The 21,704-nt window shown below is 42.0% G+C and overlaps 1 protein-coding gene across 2 annotated transcripts in view; it reads right to left on the reverse strand.

The window, feature by feature from the left end:
* cryl1 (crystallin, lambda 1) overlaps window positions 1-21,348 on the reverse strand; it is a 29,490-nt gene extending 8,142 nt beyond the window's left edge. Inside the window, exons 1-6 of one of the 2 annotated variants that reach the window (XM_085375025.1) lie at window positions 21,330-21,348; window positions 20,395-20,502; window positions 18,437-18,563; window positions 14,250-14,411; window positions 10,654-10,749; window positions 10,074-10,172 (exon numbers count right to left, since the gene is read on the reverse strand). In XM_085375025.1, coding sequence (XP_085231151.1) covers window positions 10,074-10,172; window positions 10,654-10,749; window positions 14,250-14,411; window positions 18,437-18,563; window positions 20,395-20,477 — 567 coding nt within the window. In that variant the 5' untranslated portion in view covers window positions 20,478-20,502; window positions 21,330-21,348. Of the gene's footprint in view, window positions 1-10,073; window positions 10,173-10,653; window positions 10,750-14,249; window positions 14,412-18,436; window positions 18,564-20,394; window positions 20,503-21,257 lie in introns of both variants that reach the window. The other variant, XM_085375024.1, reaches the window with a different exon arrangement.
* Between the last annotated feature and the right edge of the window lie 356 nt (window positions 21,349-21,704).

The following is a 21,704-nucleotide window of genomic DNA, read 5'->3' on the forward strand; positions in this document are numbered from 1 at the left end:
TTGTATTAAAAGAATTATACGTTTTTGCAGTTGAGTTTCAGGCTGTTGAAAAATGTATGGTACCTATATGAAAATCCTAGGTGATGTCTTTCTCAAATTATCATGTTCACAAGATTTTCAGAAAACTTGACCTCTGACATCTAGGTCACTGATATTCAAACTACCTCGTTCAAGATCTTAACCTAGGTTGGACGAGATAGACCACGCCTACTAAAATAAGCTGGGTGTCCATGATGCTCACCCATCAGCAGGGTGAAGACAAAACCCTGAGCATTGACTGTGACTGCAAAATAAGCCCTCCATCACCGTGCTTGACAGCTGCTGTCAAGTAACCATCACAGTGGCAGATATCCAAGAAAGGGTCTCCAGTATGAAGAGTTGGACAGCACCAGGGCCACACATGGTTCACGCCTACTGGCTGAAGAAGCTGACTGCACTCCACGAGCGTCTGGCAGCACAAATGAACCAGCTGCTAGTTAACGAGAGACACCCAGAATGGCTAACCGAAGGTCGGACGGTCCTGATCCCCAAGGACCCCAAGAAGGGACCGGCCCCCTCCAACTACCGACCAATAACCTGCCTCAGTACTACATGGAAGCTCCTGTCAGGCATCATATCGGCTAAGATGAACAGGCACATGGGTCAATACATGAGCGGGACACAGAAAGGAATTGGCAAGAATACCAGAGGCGCAAAACACCAGCTACTGGTAGACAGAACAGTCAGCCGAGACTGCAAGACCAGACTGACAAACCTGTGCACTGCCTGGATTGATTACAAGAAGGCCTATGACTCAATGCCCCACAGCTGGATACTGGAATGCCTAGAATTGTACAAGATCAATGGGACCCTAAGAGCCTTCATCAGGAACTCAATGGGGATGTGGCGTACAACACTAGAGGCCAACTCCAAGCCCATAGCACAAGTCACCATCAAGTGCGGGATCTACCAAGGAGATGCTCTGTCCCCACTGCTGTTCTGCATAGGCCTGAACCCCCTCAGTGAGATCATTAACAAGACTGGCTACGGATACCGACTACGGAACGGAGCAGTTGTCAGCCACCTCCTGTACATGGATGACATCAAGCTGTATGCCAAGAGTGAACGAGACATCGATTCACTGATCCACACTACCAGGCTATACAGCAATGACATTGGAATGTCGTTCAGACTGGAGAAGTGTAGTCGGATGGTATCAAAGAGAGGGAAGGTAGTCAGAACTGAGGGGATTGAACTACCAGAAGGCAACATTGCAGACATAGAGGACAGTTACAAGTACCTGGGGATCCCGCAGGCAAATGGGAACCATGAAGAGGCCGCTAGAAAGGCTGCAACCACCAAGTACCTGCAGAGGGTCAGGCAAGTCCTGAGGAGTCAGCTGAATGGTAAGAACAAGATCCGGGCCATCAACACCTACGCCCTGCCCGTGATCAGGTACCCTGCTGGGGTAATAGGCTGGCCAAAGGAGGAGATAGAAGCCACTGACATAAAGACAAGAAAGCTCCTTACCATGCATGGAGGGTTTCACCCCAAGTCCAGCACCCTGAGGCTGTACGCTAAGCGGAAGGAAGGGGGCCGGGGACTGGTGAGTGTCAGCACCACAGTCCAGGATGAGACAAGGAACATCCAAGAATACATTGGGAAGATGGCCCCAACTGACCGAGTGCTCAGTGAATACCTCAGGCAGCAGAAACCCAAGAAAGAGGAGGGAGACGAGGAACCATCATGGAAGGACAGGCCCTGCACGGTATGTACCACCGGCAGATAGAGGAGGTGGCTGATATCCAGAAATCCTACCAGTGGCTGGACAAAGCTGGACTGAAAGACAGCACAGAGGCACTAATCATGGCAGCACAAGAACAAGCTCTGAGTACAAGATCCATAGAGGCTGGGGTCTATCACACCAGGCAAGACCCCAGGTGCAGGCTGTGTAAAGATGCCCCAGAGACAATCCAGCACATAACAGCAGGGTGGAAGATGCTAGCAGGCAAGGCATACATGGAACGCCATAACCAAGTGGCCGGCATAGTGTACAGGAACATCTGTGCCGAGTATAACCTGGAAGTCCCGAGGTCAAAATGGGAGATGCCCCCAAGGGTGGTGGAGAATGACCGAGCTAAGATCCTGTGGGACTTCCAGATACAGACGGACAAAATGGTGGTGGCTAACCAACCGGACATAGTGGTGGTAGACAAACAGAAGCAGACGGCCGTAGTGATCGATGTAGCGGTTCCGAATGACAGCAATATCAGGAAGAAGGAACACGAGAAGCTGGAGAAATACCAAGGGCTCAGAGAAGAGCTCGAGAGGATGTGGAGGGTGAAGGTAACGGTGGTCCCCGTGGTAATCGGAGCACTAGGTGCGGTGACTCCCAAGCTAGGCGAGTGGCTCCAGCAGATCCCGGGAATAACATCGGAGATCTCTGTCCAGAAGAGCGCAGTCCTGGGAACAGCTAAGATACTGCGCAGGACCCTCAAGCTCCCAGGCCTCTGGTAGAGGACCCGAGCTTGAAGGATAAACCGCACGCAGGGGCGTGCTGGGTGTTTTTTATATATATATATATATATATATATATATATATATATATATATATATATATATATATATATATATATATATATATTAGGGGTGCAACGATACTCGTATCGATATTGAACCGTTCGATACAGTGCTTTCGGTTCGGTACGCATATGTATCGAACAATACAAAATTTTAAATTTATTTCATCAACTTTTCTTCTGACGATGATGTCTGTGTTGAGAGCTCAGTGGATCTGCGTTCGACTACTCCGCCTAGGCTGCACTGTCTAGCGCAGATCCACTGAGCGCAGCGCAAGCTAGCAAGACAGAAGCTAAGCTCGTTAAAACATGGCAAATTGAACCTCCCCCACCCTCATTCATATCTGGCATTTGGAACTATTTTGGTCTTCAGCGAAATATGACCCTGAAGGTAAGCGCGTCATGGACCAAAGTAAAACAGTATGTCGCATGTGCCACGCAATGCTCAATTACATGGGTGGGAACTACTGCGTTAGCGCAGTTAGCTCGTTAACGTGTTGACGCCGTCCAGCCCCACGCACAGGGCGATCCATGGTAGCTCGTTAACGGAGATTTGCCGTGTTGTGGCGTTAACGTCATTTCAGATTAACGCTGACAGCACTAGTGGGAACACAACGAATATGACTGCACATTTACTCCGACATCATCCTAGTGCAAAGACAAGTGGAAGCAGACAAAAACAACAAGCACGCATGCTACAAACTTTACCCGAGTCATTTAGACAGCCGTTAGCACGTGATTCTCCTTATGGGAATATACTCCAGAAGAAGTGTATAGTATAGCTTTTATTTTGGAAAGAGCCATTCCTCTGTAATAAACTCTCTTTTCCAAAGATGAGTGATTTCTCGATCAGATAGATTTATTATTTTATCCCTTTGTTGTTTCAGCAACATTAAATTTAAAAACTGTACGTTTGAGTTAAAATATATATTTATAATTTTAATAAATGACAAATTAAAAAAGCATGAACATTTTTTGTATCGAAAAAATATCGAACCGTGACACCAAAGTATCGAACCGAACCGTGAATTTTGTGTATCGTTGCACCCCTAATATATATATGTATGTATGTGTGTGTGTGTGTGTAAACTGAAAATGTATGTAAGTCTGCTGTGAAAAAAATCAAAATAAATACAGCTAAAAATAGCATCTATCTTCTCTATTTTTTGCATTTCTGTAAATTAGTTAAGTCTAAAAGTAAAGCGACATGTGAACAGAAACGCTGGCTGTTGAGAGGCTCAGTTTCTAGACATTCAAAATTAATGGTCAATGGTCAATGGTATGGTCAATGGTAACTTTATTGTCCCTGATGGGAAATTGATTCGCAGTATGTCAAACCAAACAACAAACATACAACCAACACATCACGTACACACATTAAAAAAAAAAAAATTATTCCTTTTCTATATATTTCAGTACATCGGACATTCCATTTTGCTTTATTTTTCATTTCTGTGACATAGGCTTTAGTCCCTCTGCGGCTCTGAATTGAATAAATAGAAGAGAATGGATGTTCTTTGTTGTTATTTAGATATTCAAGAATCATTTTGGATGTGTGAAAGCATCGTTTTTCATTACAATGTTACTGTGAACAGGCTGCTTTGCGATAAACTTTGGGCGCTCTTTCGAAAGCAAGAGCAACACCTTTTTTTCCCCCGCCTGTCCCGTTTGGTTCCTTTGCCATCAGAATTATTGTCTAAAGGCCAAGAAAGATGCCCAACAGATTTACTTTACCAAGTGGACCATCCCGGCCTTACCGTATCGGTCCATTTGATTGACCTTTGTTTTTATTGTTCATTTCATTTTATTTTCAGTTGTTACATACGGGACAGACATGACTGGGGGAAGGGAAAGGGAGAAAGAAAGAGAGGGAGGGAAGGAAAAACAGCCGGGATAAAAATCAACGGTGATAAAGGACACAAAACAAAAAAGAGGTGGGGGGACAAAAAATACATACATATATATATATATATATATATATATATATATATATATCAATCACCTGGATCACCTGTTGAGAGAGAAAAAAGAAAAGAAAAGAAGCAAGAAAGAGAGCAATATAATAAACAACATCATCGCGATAATCCATGTGTATATAACAGTAAATACTAAATATTGTATATTATTGTGCAGCATGTAAGATCGACAGCGCACAGTGTGCTTTGAGGTAGGAGCCAAAAAGGGTGTAGTTTGTGTCTGTGAGCACCCGTGTGTAAACCTGTGAGCATGAACGCGCTTGTATTCAAACAGTTCCTTCATGTAACGATCTGCTAGAGGGTGTGGGGAGCCACAGCCCCGTCCTCCAGGGCATGAAGCAGGTATGGAGGAGATCCAGGCTCCAGACATCCAGAAACCCTCAGAGTGCAAGAGTCCAAGGAAAACCAACAGAGGGGCAGCCGCGCCACTGTCCCGGAAAGAGCTGAGGAGAGCCCCAAATGAGGGGTCACCCAGCAGCCGCGGAGCAGAAGCCAGAGGGGGTTGCAGTAACGTGCCCGTGAGCTCCGCCGGCATCCAGCTGTGCCAGAGTGACCGAGCCCCAGGCCCAGAGGCCGAGGGCACCCCACCCCCCGAAGGGGCCCGACCGACCCACAGGTGCCAGGTCCTGACAAGCAGCCACCGGGAGTGTCCAGGTGCATACCTGAGCGCGCAGCCCTGGACACCAAGAACCAAAAATGCACCAATGTCTGAGGGCGTCAGGGGGAGTGGTGGGGGGAGATAGGCCTCCATAGAGCAACACCTTTAACAGCAGTGTGGCATTTTTGTCAGCTAAGGTCTAAGGGTGCCCTTGGGGTGGGGAGGTGGGGAATTCGCCTCTCACACGGTGGTGATGTGCACACAATAAAGAATATCATTTAGGTACAAGTCTGAGCTGCCACAGTTCTGTGTAAAATTATGAACTTCACATGCTTCGTTACAGATGTTGCAATACAGCTGGCACAGAGGCACAAGAGTGGCTTCTGCTGCATTTCGTGGAAGTATGACTTGGAGGTTTTAATTCTGAGAATACGTTATTCTCAGCAGGGAGTGTCACGGTCTTGGGCTTAAAAATGACTGAACAATCAAGGGTTTTTACCTGCCTGCAGGCCCTCTTGGATCATTGCTGAACCAAAAAGCAAGAAAAACAATCCAAACACTTAAGAGCTTCTCAAAGTCTAAAGCTGTGACAAACAACGAGCTCTGTTGTGAGGCAAATCATGAAGCCTGCTTCTCTTCCTGATATGTAAAACCTCAAAAATGACAAATAAACATAGTAATGGCACGGAAATTGAAGAAAGCAGTTACAGCTTTTCAAAACCACACAAGGCTAGCCACCATGATTGAAGCGTTGGGGGGGCTGTGAGTACTCAGACTGTTCCTATGGAAGCAATATGTGAAAGGTCTTGGAGAAGCTCACGGCTCTTCAACGGGAAATTGATACACCTCCGGACCAGTAATGGACATTAAGACCTGCTCCCCCCCTCTCAGCGGTGCCAGCTGGACGATGTTGACAAGAACAACAAAAAATTCTACCCTGACTCTCTCGCCCAGATTCCTCAAGGCCATCTGCGTAGGCTGTGGACTGTTTATATTTGCTTAATTGGGCAAAACGACACTTTCTGAAGGCTGAACACAGGACACACATCCTCACACGCATGCACACATGTACACTGACACAGATACACACTCACACCCCCTCCACGAATCCAACACCTGCCATCCGATGCAGACGGCGGATCAGCTTTGGATGCGCAGAGTTGCGGCGTCCTGGACACAGTTTCTTTTTCCTTCTCGACTGCCCTTTTGTGTTATGCATTTCATTGTTTTCTTTATGCTGCCTGTTCTGACCTGTCTCCCCAATGTGATGTTTGTGTATTGTATGTATGGTCGGAAAGGTCCAATTTCGCTGCAGGTCAACTGCAAGCGACAAATAAAGGCAATCAATCAATCAATCAGTCCAGTCTTGCACAGACTATTAGTGTACCCATTTAAATAACTGGTAATATCTGGCAACAACATAAAATGAAACCAATTTCGTGCAGACTCAAAATAAACAAGCACACACTTTTTCATCTACATTACCAGTAAACTGCAATCAACTGATGTTTTTCGAGCATACAAATGCACAAGACAGATCAGTCCTACGAATTTACTAAAGAAGACATTTTTCCTAATGCATTTATCCTTCATTAATGTCATAGAGACGTCTTTCTCAAGTGTACAAATCTGAATCATGTGCAAAGTCACGCAAGTAACTTAAAATAGATTTCTGCTCTTTCTGAGCCAGCTTTTTAATAATCCATCCAATCCCCTGCTATTACAAAGCAAAATGTGATTATCCAGTTTCCTTTTACCCATTTCAGCTGTATGGCAACTCATTTTTATTTTAGTTGCAACCAGTTGAGTAACTACTGCCATGTCTCCTGGTATTATCTCCTAATGGGTTTGTAGCTTTAAATCTATGCTAATGCTGCCTACTCACCTGTCAGGAACAGGTCTGTGAGCAACAATGCAGAGCGGCTGTTAATTTCTGCTGATTTCCATTGATGACAGCTTAACATGTCCCAACAGCTATCTTAGGAAGTCGGTTCTAATGTCATTCATGTATCACTTTGAGTGAAAGCCTGAATTGCATTTAGTTGCATTAATGGATCTAACACAAGATGACTGATGTGCATCTTTTTAAGTTCCTCAGCTCAAACACTGTCTGACATCATCGTTTTCTAGCTAATGCGGGCCTGCTTCAGCTGCTTTTACTTTACTAGAAAACAGTTTTTATGTAAATATCTAACTGACCTTTAAACCTAAATCATCTACCCTGGGAAATGTAGTTTTATTTTGTCACTTCAGCCATGGGTGGCATGGTGGTGTAGTGGTTAGCACCCCCCTGTCATCATTGCTGTGGCTGCGTGGGCTTCTGTCAGGTACTCTGATTTCCTCCAACAGTCTAACGACATACATGTTAGGTTGACTGGTGATTCTAACTTGGCCTTGAAAGCGAGGAAGATAAAAGTAGTTGAAGTGCAAAGAATGAATAGAATAGAATAGAATAGAATAGAATTCAACTTTATTGTCATTGCACATGCACAGGTACAGGGCAACGAAATGCAGTTTGCATCCATCCAGAAGTGCTTTAGTGATATAGATATATTACAATATATATTAGCAATAATATAGATATGTGAGTATATTACAGAAATGGGTCTATTATGGTATGTTATAATGTACACGGTATGAAGTATGTTGTGAATATTCTATAACTATAAGTATGTACAGGCTGTAGTGAGTACAAGCTATGTACAGGATATGAACAGGATATAAATATGAAAAACTATACAGAATATGAAATGAAATAAATAACTTTACAGAATCTGGGATATACAGCTATACAGAAATGGGAACTATGCAAGTTGTAAACAGTTGTAGGATTAAAGATTATCGAATGTACAGAATGATTATTTACACAGAGCTATACAGTAGTGCAGTTAAGATAAGTGAGGGTGTAGATAGTTTCTACAGAGGCTATATAAAGTGCTAGTGGTTGTGAGTGGTGGTTCAGTCCATGTTATTATTGTGTTTGAGGGTACAGTTGTCCATTGTGGGTGTGTGTATGTTCAGTCCATGAGTTTAACGTGGGTCAGATGTCAGGAGGCAGAGTTCAGGAGTCTGACAGCTGTGGGGAAGAAGCTGTTCCGGTACCTGGTGGTCTTAGTCCGGAGGCTCCTGTGGCGCCTCCCAGAGGGCAGGAGGGTGAAGAGTCCATGTGATGGGTGACTGGGGTCTTTGATGATTTTCCCAGCCCTTTTCAGACACCGCTTCCTGTAGATGTCTTTTATGGCAGGAAGTGGTGCTCCGGCGATGCGCTGGGCAGTTTTCACGACCCTCTGCAACGCCTTCCGGTCCGAGGCAGAGCAGTTCCCGTACCAGACTGTTATACAGTTGGTCAGGATGCTCTCGATGGTGCAGCGATAGAAGTTCACCAGGATGTCTGAGGACAGGTGGTTCTTCCTCAGAGTCCTCAAGAAGAAGAGGCGCTGGTGAGCCTTCTTGACCAGCTTGGAGCAGTTGGTCGTCCAGGTGAGATCCTCGGAGATGTGGACTCCCAGGAACTTGAAGCTGCTCACACGCTCCACAGCCGTCCCCTTAATGTGGATGAGTGGATGTGGGTCAGCATTCCTCCTGTAGTCCACGATGAGCTCCTTGGTCTTCTCGGTGTTAAGCAGCAGGTTGTTTGTGTCGCACCACTCAGCCAGACGATCCACCTCCTCCCTGTAGGCGGCCTCATCGTTGTCACTGATGAGGCCAATCACCGTGGTGTCATCTGCAAACTTAATGATGGTGTTGGAACCATCAGCAGGTCTGCAGTCGTGGGTGAAGAGGGAGTAGAGGAAAGGGCTCATCACACAGCCTTGTGGTACACCGGTGTTCATTGTGATGGTAGATGAGCAGCGGTTATCCAGCCGGACATGTTGGGGGCGGTTGGTCAGGAAGTCCAGTAACCATTTGCAGATGAGGGAACTGATGCCCAGGTCTGTCAGTTTCCTGATGAGTTGTGAGGGGTGGATTGTATTGAATGCTGAACTGAAGTCTATAAACAGCATTCTGGCGTAGGTGTTGTTGTTGTCCAGGTGTGAGAGGACAGAGTGCAGTGCGATGGAGACTGCATCCTCTGTGCTCCTGTTCCGGCGGTATGCGAATTGGTGGGGGTCCAGGGTGGGGGGGAGACAGGATTTGAAGTGCTTTGAGTAAGACTGGAAAGGCACTATATAAATCTAAGCACAGATTCAGTCCTTTACTAAGGACACCTTTACTACAACAACAGTCACTGACATAAAAAACAAAAGCGAGAAACTTGGAACAGACAATCGTGGAAGACGTGTGAAAGTTCAGAACTATGTGGAAGCATCTGATGTTGCATTATTTAATGGAGGGGGTCATTTAAGGTGCTTCTGATGTCTGTGGTTCTATATTTGAAGCCAACATCAAACTCTTCATGGGAATTCAGTTCGGGTAACACAGTATACGTCTCAAGTTAACATTCCATCAGCCGTGATTGTCACCATTCCCATCGCTCTCATTATCATTCAAGCTTTTTCCTCAGTGAGTGACCACGTAATAGTGCCTGTCATCAGAGGCTAAAGCTCATTTAGTCTCATTGTGCTCCTTTTTAGAGGGAGACTGTGGACATAATAAAAGAGGTGAGCTGACAAGGGCTTCCTCTTTCCTGCCTCTATTACAAAACCATCAGCAGCCACATGAAACCTGACTGAGACTGAGGCGCTCCTGTCCAGAGGTAAAAACAAGTAAAAACACTCGTCATTATGACCTAGAAGTCAGCTTTAGCAATGCAGCAGTAAAGCAATGAGGGTTTTTTTGTTGGAGATTCAGTTAGTGTCATATATTTATGAGCATTTTCTTGCATTTGAACACAAAGGTTATGAAAGCATATTCATGACTAACCTTGCTTGAAGTTGGTAGTGCTTTGAAAAACTGGCTCCTCAACACAACTCCCCACCCACATGCCCAGAAAACACTAACCTGAACTAGTCTCCATGACTCTGCAATAATGGCGGCTTGAACTCTGTTTAGGGCAAAGCCATCGATCTCTTTTTTCAGAAGGACAGGTGCCTGGCCAACCTGCGTCAGGAGAAATCAGTTAAGTCAAGCCAAGCGCAGCAAAAGATCCTACAAGACAATTATGAATAATACAGCTTCATTCATGAAGCTTAGTAGTTGCAGGAAGCCACTGGTTGTTCATGTTAAGAAAACAAGCTTGTTGAGACTTGCTTGGAATAAAGTATGTAATCATTCACATGATCACAAACTGTTTGTTAAGATTTGTGGTGTAGCAGCTGTACTCGAGACTGTGACACACTGTCAAATACTGAAAATGGCCAGAACAACGTCAAACTAATGTGAAAAGAAAGCTAGGAGCTAGGCTTATCACCAGCACTTAATACATAGTATGACAGCAGTATTGGTCTCCTAATCATAGCATGGGGTTTGGCTTCCTCGTGCTCTTAATCCACTGGTTATTCTGATTTCTTTTGAAATCTGTCCAACAAGTTCAGGCATAACTGGGCCCAGAAATGTGTAATCTTTTGTGTAAGATTTGTACCTTGGTCATCAGAGCATGGGTGGTGTCCATAACGGCTGCTGCTGTCTCTGGGTGAGGTACCAGCTCCACCAGTTTTACATAGTAGGGTGGGTTTACCTGGGGAGAGCAAAACAAACACATATTATGTTGTGTTTACTTCACTTATATGTAGGATCTGTTCTTAAGTAACAATTTTCAGGAAAGCAGTACTAACAAACAAAGCTGGACACTCAACTGTTGATTTTGCCTCATCATCGTCCTCCAACAGTGAAAGTATCATCTCAGTGCATGACAGAGCACTTCGATACGGTGTTAGCTTACTACAGTGTACGCTATCCTCATTACAGCTTTAAGACTGACAATCTAAAATGATGATAATGATTAGACACATTAAGGACAGCAAAAATGTTTATTGAGACAGAAATTAAGCACGGTGGTAAACTATAGGTTATACAGCTCCCCATCTGGCCCGTTTACACCAGTGGTGGTGTTTCCACCAGCTTCCACCACCTGTGAAGCAAATTGACCTTTAATTGACCCTCACTTTTTTCTTAAAGTCAGCATTTACAGAAACAAAAGTGCTTCATCAAACCACCTGTTTGCATAGTTTAAATATCTAGAAAGTCTATGTGTTTGGCTGCTTCCATTTACCACCAGCTTGTTTTAGGCAATGATAACAAGTTATTTAAAAAGCAGCCACCTCACCGCTTTCCAACAGCAAAACCTGTAGCATTCAAAGGTTAGTCTAAAGATGGGCATATCATGTTTACTCACGTATAGCAAACTGAACAATCTCTAATTTTTATGTTTGTTTTTAATGCTCAATTTACACAAAAATTGTAAATTTATTTGAATGTCATTGAGTGAAATAACAATTTGATCCCCAAGCAAAGCATGACTTAGAACTAGCCAGCCCTTCTTAGCGAGTACAGTGGTAAGAGGTTTCGTGTGGTTGGTTACCAGGTTTGCACACATCTCAGGAGGGATTTTGGACCACTCGTCTTTACAGAAATTTTAGAAATCCTTTAATTTTTTTGGCTCAAAGCAACCACAAAACAATCAGCTTTCATATTTTCCAATCTAGAGAGACAAAAATGATCATAAAAGGCTTTTTATACACTGAAGGCAATCATCTACAGTGATACAGTTCCACCACTGATGATTTAGAAAAGCTCATGATATACATGCTTGATTTACTGATATCCTCAAAACATCATTGCCACAGCACATGAGCAAGCAGAAGAAACGCAGGGAGAGAAACAGCTAGAAGATAAAAATTATAAACAAGTCCATCTGGCTCATGAGTTCAGGTGAACCATGTTTACCTCCATCAGTTAGGTCATGTTGTTGGTAGCGTGCTCATATCATAAACCAGTCATAACAAAAGCATTCAATGTTTTTGTAAACAGATGTCACTAGTATGTTGTGGAGTACGGTCAGGTCTAAACAGAAACACTCTGCATGGATAAACTAAATGTAAGTCTAATGTAATCCTTGTGCAATGTTTTGTATAAACAAAAGTGCTCAGCTGTTCTGACCCATTAATGTGTTTGGCTATTCATAGTATACTGTAAGCGAAATTTGTTGTGATGCATTTACTTTGATTGATTGATTGATTGTGGTTGGGATAGCCTGTAAATATAACCAGATCCATTAGTACTTCAATGGAAACTCACAAATCTGCCTCAGTATGGGAGCAAAAGAAGGTGTGACTGAAGTCTAGACTTTCAGCTTTAGGTGAAGGGATTTCAAAACTGTGAGGTCTAACTCGTCACTGGTAATTATCCTGATCCCAAGCCTTTGTTGTGAAAGTATGTTTTTTTTTTATTGTTCTCCAACTTATTCTCTTGGCAATCAGGAAACAAACTAAATAATTTTAACTGACACACATAAAAAAAACTATTTTCTTTTTTCCCACAAGAAAGTTCTTCTTGTTTTTCTCCCAAACACAGAATCAGAGTTAGCCTCGTCACCAATCACAAGTCAGACGTCAGAAGGCTAATAAAAATACTTTCATAACCATTTAGCAATTACACACATTTTTCACAATGAAATCCCTTCGTTTCCCAGTTCAAAAGTGTTTTTTCTCTGTCTCAATCTCTCATCATTTCCCTGCTTCTCTTCAGTAATCGAACCTCGTTCGCAAACTTCTCCCTCTTTTCTGTCATGACCCTGACCCCTGTTAAGGTAATCTATTTATCAGACAGTCAACACACAATTGACCCTGTGTGGTTCATGTAGTTCATGGCTGTCAGCTCACTTGGCTTTCTTCTATAGTGTGTCTTCCTCCCTGAGCCTGGTTCTGCATGGGGTTGTTTTCTGTTAAAAGGGTGTTTTTCCTTCCCACTGTTGCCAGGTGCTTGCTCATAGGGTTGCCTTATTGTTGGGGTTTTCAAAGTGTATTGATGTGACTGTTGTTGTGATTTTGTGCCATTTTAAATCTGAATTATAAAACTGTCCTTATATACATATTTGGCATTGATCATTCAAAATGTTGATTATTGCTGAAAAATCCTGCATTGTGCTACATCTCCACTTGTAATTAAGTTTGTTCAGTTTCTCTGTTTCATCAGAAATGCAGAGTGATCCCTTGTGAATTGGATTTTGCCAATCTCATATTCAACCGAACTAGATCTCTTTGTTTAGCTTTACTGAAATTTAACTTGTTCCACTGTGAAATAATCAGTAGCTTGCATTCACAGGCCTTCACCATGCCTGCCAGATCATGTGGTATGGTGTGGATCATGATTTGTGCCTTCCCTTCCTCATGCACTTCCCTTTGTTCTTCTACTAGTTAATCTTGGTTTTATCGGTTCAAAGAATCTTTTTCTAGAACTAGTCTGGCTTTATTAGAGACTATTAGGCAAAGTTTAAAGTGGTCTTCTTGAGCGTAAACAGTGGTTTTTCATTATCTCTTGCTGTAAATCCACTGTATTTACATTCATTAAGGCCTCTCTTGCTTTTGACAAAGATACTTGAGATTTTTTCTTGCCTTAGCTAGTTGTGTGAAAGTTTTTGTCTTAATCATGGAAAAAATTCTGTCATCATCCCCTTGAAGTTTTCTACATGTTCTTTCGGGCCTTTTGTTTTACAGAGCTGGTCAGAGGATTTCTTCTTTTTAAAAATGTTTAAGATTGTTTTTTTTTACCACTCCTAAAGCTTTTTCTTTTTCTCTGAGAAGTGGGATTATTAGCTTAATGTTGGCCTCCTTCACTTGCATCGACATGTCTTTGGACTCCTTACTGAGAGCACCACTGAGCATCAACCACATACTCATTCAACACTTGGACTCTTGGTCTATTCCTTTTATCTCCTTAATTTGTCATAACATAATCATAAAACAAGTCACGTGCCAATGAATGGGCTCATGATTTACACACTCAATTACTTTTGAGCCTGTAAAAATGGAGGGATTACAAAATAAGTATGTAATGATTAATGCATTTTAATTGCTTCATTTCAAGCTCACTGAGTTTGTGCACCATATCACTGTGAGGAAACTTACAGACCTGGCTGTAGATGACTGATGATGAATTATGGGCTGGCGTGCAGGTTAACACACTGTGTACAGTTTACACCACAGTACCTGGAAATGCCTGAGCATATGAAGTACTAACCGGATGAGAGACGAGGCAGCGACTCCTATTCTGGACTTTAGAAAAGACTTTGCTGGGCACTAGGCAGGACGTGGAGCTGCTCAGGATGACGTCTTTTCCCACAAAACGCTCCATGTCATGGAAGATGCTTTGCTTTACCTCCAGCTGCTCAAATACACATTCCTGGGAAAACAAAAAAATACATAAACGCAGGTAAGGTGTGAAAGCCAAATATTATTTTCTATAATGCTATAAGTAAACATTATCTCAACCCAAAGTCAGTGAAGCATCCCACTGAATATGGAACATGTAGTCATAGCAACAATCAAATTATTTATTACAGCTATTAATTTCTATAATTTGGATGAACTGCTGCTTTGACTCTGTAATTTCTGATGTCAACCTTTCTTTGACAATAGCAAAGACAAAACCATCATAACAATAAAGAAACATTTAATATTTGTTTCTTAGTGTTAAACTTGAATCTACCACTGTCCACAGCTTTGGGGAATGTACTCAGGGAAATGTGTTAAAAGTCATGCAGTTAACACCTTAAACACGGAAATTAAACCAGTTTGGCTCTTAAACTACCTGCTTAACGTCACTTCACAGTGATGAAAAGGTGTGACTCTCAAAATCGGTACTCTTCATTTGCAATCTTTCTCATCCTGGACGCAAAACTGCAAAAACTGGCTGAACAACCTCAGTATACCTCACATATACGCATTATAATGAAAGGCTCTGCTAAAAGGATTTGTGCTAAAACACAAGCAATAACCTAATCTACACTAATTCTAATGACAATATAATTTTTTTTAGTTTGTTTTTTAGTTTAGTTTAGTTGTTAAAGTCCAAAGTGGTCCCAGTGGCAACAGGAGTTGGGAGCTGTAACCCCCAAACTGAAAGAGTGATTCCAGGCACAACATCAGAGTCTTTTAACAGAGTTGAGTCCTAGGAACAGCACAGGCCTCAAACCTCAGTTTCCTTAAATAGAATGGACGCTCATGACAGGTCAGGCTCATGTGTGTAAATGTTAACTTATACTAATAAGAAACACCAATAAGTGAATACTTGGCATTTCCTGATGTGGAAAAGACCTCCAGTATGACCCCTGACAGAGACACAAATCCCTGTGGCGTTGTGTCAGGATAGCATCTGGTTGTAAAAATCTGCTAAATCAAACATGAAGAACTACCTCCTCTGACGAAACCTTTGGGAATAAGGGAGCAGCCAAAAGTAGCTCTTTCTAGTCATCTGTAAGTTGGACTATTCCCATTATCATTTGTCTCCAGTTCTGCATCTTTCTCAAAGCTCAAGTTTTCTTCAGTTCTGGCCAAACTTCATTGTAAACAAGCCACACTAACCTATTTCTGTGCATGAAAGGAACATATAAAGAAATCTGGACAGCTTAAGTGCTTAAGCGCCCTTCACGTCTGCTCCCACTGCTCCACCAAGCCTTACACTAATCGTCAGAAAACAGGCAAGTTACTGATCTGTAGCCAAGTGACTAATAAAGCCTCCCGTAAATATTCTCCCAGATCAATAGTAGAGTGAAACTTACAGGTGGTCAGATGATGTCATGCTATCAGGACGTATGTACCTAACGGTGCTCTCGGGAAACTGCATATTTCTATGCAGCATTTCCCTGTTCCTGAGTCCACAATTGTTCCTTGTTGGAAGGAACTCAGCGCAGTGAGTATTGATTTTATTTGACTCTACCTGCCTCTGTGCACTCTGATCACATCTACTGTGAAGAAGAGCTCCATTGTCTACTTTAGCAGTTTCTAGCTGGCGAGCATTTTTCTGGCATAAAAGGTTGACTTCATACTGTATTTTAAGTGACTGTGACTGTGTTTAGATAAGCACAGTTGATTGTGTGTTTGTGCTCATTTATAATTTGACATAGATGAGTGATTTTTAATGAAACGTCTTTCATTAGTACGACAACACTTCTTATAACAAACTCCATCTGACTTTCTTGTCAAAGGAAAGCTCCACTTTACAATTTATAATAGCAATAACAGCAAGAATCTAGAAGCATTTTGCATTGTATGGTAGATGTCTCAACAATTTCCTTCAAGAACATTTTTACAGAAATGAACAAAAGAAAAAAAACAAATCAAAAGTCTCTTTTTGACAGCAAGGCTCAGGGAGCATAGCCATCAGACTCGACTGGCTGAGGTGAGCATCGTGACGCAACGAAGACAAACAATGCAGGAGGAAAGAGGAAAACTCAACAGATTATAAAACGTATGAGTTCTGAAATGTTCAAGGTTTTTAGAAAGCATTTTACTTTGGTCAAATGACTAAATTCTTATGGTCACATTGAGAAAGCTGCTCTGATTCAAGGTAAACAACTAAATCTGTAATAAATAACAGATTAATTCTGGGCTATTTTTAAATGAGTAATCAATATTACTCAGTTCATATTCCTTTATTGCAATTATATTAAGCCATTATATTTCTATGACTTTGCCTTTGGTGACAGACAGAAAGTGTGAGTTAGCAGCGCAGGGAAATGACACGCAGCAAAGAACCAGCCAGCTTGGTGTCCAACCATGAATTTGTAGCTAAAAGCATGAAAGAGTGTGTGATATGTCCTCTAACCACTTAGCCATCAGGTTAAACGAGTTGCTTAACAAACATTAAAACATTCCTTGCTACTGAACCGCGAATAAAGAGAGAAACTAGTGTGAACTCTCAGTACTCATTTTTTGACAGGTTCATTATATTCATCATCCCTAGAGTTAAAAATTTATACCTCGGTTTTACCTCCTTTATGACAGACATGTACTCTATATGTGCATGCTGCCATTAGAATCAGTTCACACACTGATGGACTGACAGTAGCTGCTCAGAGGGCTTGACCTCATAACAACCATCATAATCATCATCTTCTCCTCCTCCTAGCTGTGCCTCTATATAGAGGCTCCATGTTCTTCATGCTGAGAGAGGGCCAGCCAGTCTCACTTTCAAAATCTACCATCATCCTTGCCCACCTTTATTAGTGGAAAGTCGACTGAATACAAGTACCTTGGAGTTATGTTTGCTGGCAGACTGAAATGCAACTCTTGGACTGACTGCTTGTGTAGTGAGAGACAGCACAGAACATATTTTTGAGGACATTTTATCCTTTAAGGTGGATTCTAAAATGCTTCTGAGGTGCAGAAAACAAGCAATTAGAAGGACAGTAACAATTTCTAGTAAGATGTCGGGAACTGCATTACCAAGCTCAGCAAGCATTTATCGGGACTATTTATGGAGCAAGGCAAATACTGTGAGTGATATGAGGATTTGACTCCTCCACTGAACTACTAAAACCTGCATGGTGCTAATGTTCCCCCATAAAACAGGTCCAAACTGTCTTTTACTTCCCAAGCCATCAAACTTCTGAACACAAGCAACACACAGGTTGCCTAACTGTTCTGGCCACAGTCATCCTTAAGATCCAAGAAGAAGAGTAAAGGTGTCTGTATACAGTGTGTGCTTTGTGTCTTATGTTGATGCAGTTATTTTTATGTGGTGTATACAAATCTCAGGTGACTCTGAAATCACAATGCAATCACATTTACCCATAAGGACAAGTAAATGCATTAGTTTTTTTACCCAGTAATGTACTGACCACTGATATACTATGAAGCTATCCTAGTAAATGAAGAGAAACAAAAAAGTTTGGAATTCACGTGTTAAGCAACTGAAGGAACTGAAGTGTTATTATGCAAAACATCTCCATATTACTGTATGATATCACAACCCTATGTACGACAGGGATTAGGGATATTAGTCTAAGTTCAAAATGTGATGTGAGAATGTCACGGAATATGTCAAATGAAATTATGCTGCCCCTCCTTGGGGGGTAAATGTGTAATAACAAAGCCAGAACGTATTGACCTGAGAGTGAAGTAACCATTCCTTTAATGCTGCTTTGTTTAAACTATGTGAACCAATAAATGAACAAAAACTAGTGTTTCCACTGAGTCGCACACCACATACTTTTGAAAAGACCCACACCACAGTGAAGAGAAGCCCCGTGTTTCATCAAAGTCTGCCAACATCCACAAAACAAATGTCCGTACGTGTGTGACGGAGCAAGTGGTTAACGAAAAAATAAACAAATCACCAGAGAGCAATGTTGTTTCCACTGGTTTTACGATTTAGGCCAACGAGATATAACAGCATGTATTTGTTCTGTCAGCGGTCTGTGTTACCTGCACAAAGAAGGCTCCATCCAGTGCCTGAGACAGGTCATCATAACTGCTGAGAAGGGCAAGTTGCTGCGCAGCAGACAGCTCCCCTCGCAGCATGTGGGCTTCCTCCAGCTCCACCAGCTGTTTCCTGAGGGACAGAAACTGCAGTTAACACACACACACACATAATGCATGAACAAACTGCCCTCTATCATGACATTTTCAATTTGAAAAGAATCACTACCACAGGCTTATTATATAAGTAGTAGTAGAATGAAGACTTTGGAAGAAATGAACAGATGTGTTAGGTGTGTTATTATCAGCCAAAAGAAGTGGTTCTAATATAACACAAAGCAGACAATGCTTCAAATATGGATGCTGCTACAAAGAAGCTAGAGATTCTAAAGTGTCTGCTCTGTACACATTTCCATCTCAGCAAAGAAGATTCAGACACTCAGCACAGTTTCAGTGGGGGTAGAGTATGTCACCAACTTCACCGACTGTATGAAAGTATGCATTGTATTGGAGTATTGTGCAAATTTCTCTAACGAGGCATATGTTTTTTACTTTGGCCTTTAGTGCAGAAAAGAATAATAAAACAATAAATATTCTGGTTTATAGATCGGTCTGACAACCTAAAATGAGGTGCAGGTTTCAAAGGAGAGCGTGTAGTCTGCTGCAAATCCTGTTACGCTGTCTTAACAGTAACAGTGATGACACTTTTAAGGTGTGGAGTACATACCACCACCTTTTTGCTCTTACTCAACTCTTCTCTTAATATGTTACAGAATGTGGCAGTTACATAACACTGTATCACATGAGTCAGGAAGATATCTTCCTTTGAAAAAAAATTAAAGTAATTTAGACTAAGTGACGGTTTATGAAAACAGGGCACACAACAGAGAGCAGTCTAGCTTGTTCAGCAGGAAATCACTCACAAAGGGCCCCTGAAATTTAATTCAATGACACCCTCTACTGTTCATATAAACAAATACGTCTCCAACGGGCTGAGTGATAGGTAGTGGCATGTACTTAGGGGGCAATCGTGGCTCAAGAGTTGGGAGTTCGTCTTGTATTCGGAAGGTTGCCGGTTCGAGCCCCGGCTCGGACACTCTCGGTCGTTGTGTCCTTGGGCAAGACACTTCACCCGTTGCCTACTGGTGGTGGTCAGAGGGCCCGGTGGCGCCAGTGTCCGGCAGCCTCACCTCTGTCAGTGTGACCCAGGGTGGCTGTGGCTACAATGTAGCTGCCATCACCAGTGTGTGAATGTGTGAATGACTGCTTTAGTAAAGCGCTATACAAATACAGGCCATTTACCATTTACTTAATTCTCAGATGTGCTAATACAATTGAGCATGTACTTAGAGGGAGAGTTACATTCATGAAATACTGGTATAGAGATTAAGGTATTAAGGTTTTTATAGCTTAAGGCACTGTGACTTTCTACAGCACTTTCATTAAAAACTCAGCGTCATTCCACAGTAATGTTTAACCACTAATAGCCAGGCTGTGAACATGTGTTTATTCGTATGTGCTCACAGTAGGAGCCAACTGCTGATCATGGGGTATTCATATATGTCTTCTCTGTAAGCACTGAAAGGAAGAACAGGTTACATTTTAGACAGACTGTCTCTAACTCATCAGGGCAGAGAAGCCCTTAGTGTCAATGTTTCCTTTAGGTTTTGCAGGCACCAGACAATAGTTTAGCTTCTGTAATGTATATTTTTATATTTTTGATGATATATATATATATATATATATATATATATATATATATATATATATATATATATATATATGTGTGTGTGTGTGTGTGTGTGTGTGTGTGTGTGTGTGTGTGTTTTTTTGTTTTTACTTAGAATTACATCTGGGTTAAAAACAAATTTCTGTTGACGATAGAGGTATAATAATGCAGTTAAGACTGAAGAAGTTTGTCTGTGTAACCCAGATGGGTCTTTAAGTTGAGCAGTAGAACTCACTTGATCTCTGTGATGGCCTTGGTAGACTGTCCTGGTTGGTTGTCATAGATCTTCACATTGTAGCCTCCACTGACAAACAACATAGCCCAGGAGCGGCCTATCAGCCCACTAGGGAAGAAAATCACATGGTAACAGACATAAAACATAAACCCCAATAAGCAGACTTAAAAAACAAAATCAAAGCAAGGGCTGAATGTTGTTTTTCAGTAAAGTCCAGTAAAATCACACAGCAGTAAAGTGCTGACAGTGTGCCTGTCTGCTTGCTGACACCAGCTTCATTTTCCTGTCTTCCTGTCATGTTTTGACATGTAACCAGAAGTGAAGTGTAAATCCACTGTGAATGTTTTCTCAATCCCTTCGCCATCCATCTGAATATTATTGCAATGTTAACACACAAAGATTACCCCCTAAAACGTATGGCAACATAAGTGAAGAACTGTGAGGTTCAGTGCTTGCTTTGCAAGTTTAAGAGAGGTCACTTCAGAGGCACTGCCATGTTTAATGAACAGGGTTCAGAAGACAGGTTCAATTTAAAGCCTCTAAAATCACACAGCTATAAACCTTCACGCTGTCGTGAAGGTTTATAACGTGTCTGTAATAAACAGGATTATTCACAAATTCATTCTGACTGAAAACACAAGACAAGCGTTCATTCAGAACAGTCCTGTTTATGTCGTGAGCAACAGTATGATGCACACAATGCAGTCACCAAAATAAAATTACATGCACTGATACTGCAAACTACAGCTTTCAACCAGTTTTTCATTCAACAAAGCAACTTTCGTTTCACCTTCATGAATATAGGTCAGGGCTAGCACTGTTGCATCATTTTACAACGCAAAATACATTGTTATCTCGCTCACCTGCCAATCACAGTTATAATCTTCATGTCAGAAACGTTATAATGTTTTGACACCAGCTAAAACTTAACTTACAAGCTTTCTGTTGCGCCGCCCACCTTGACAGTCACGCTGACCGTGGTGTACGGTGACCTAGAAGGACCAAAGAAGGCAAACGAGCGCACAAAGCTTGTTTTGCTTGAAATGAGCAATAAAGAAACCCACAAACTATTAATTGTAACTTTTTATAAATAATAAATACTATGTATGTAATTATTTAAAAATAATTTTGAGAATATGAAGAAGAAATAAGTTGTAGCGTTGTAGTGTATCCTAGCAACGAACGAGCGCAACTTCAACCAATTAGGTTGAGGCCAGACGATGATGGACGCGTGAAAAACCAATCAGAGGTTTGAAAAGGAAAACTGTCCCGCCCGTGCCGCGTTGAATTGTGGGACGAAATCCTAAAAG

The sequence above is a fragment of the Diplotaxodon limnothrissa genome, linkage group LG16 (assembly GCF_057381915.1).
Source record: "Diplotaxodon limnothrissa isolate DT_005_m linkage group LG16, D_limnothrissa_male_GT1.1, whole genome shotgun sequence".
NCBI classification, from domain to species: Eukaryota; Metazoa; Chordata; class Actinopteri; order Cichliformes; family Cichlidae; genus Diplotaxodon; species Diplotaxodon limnothrissa.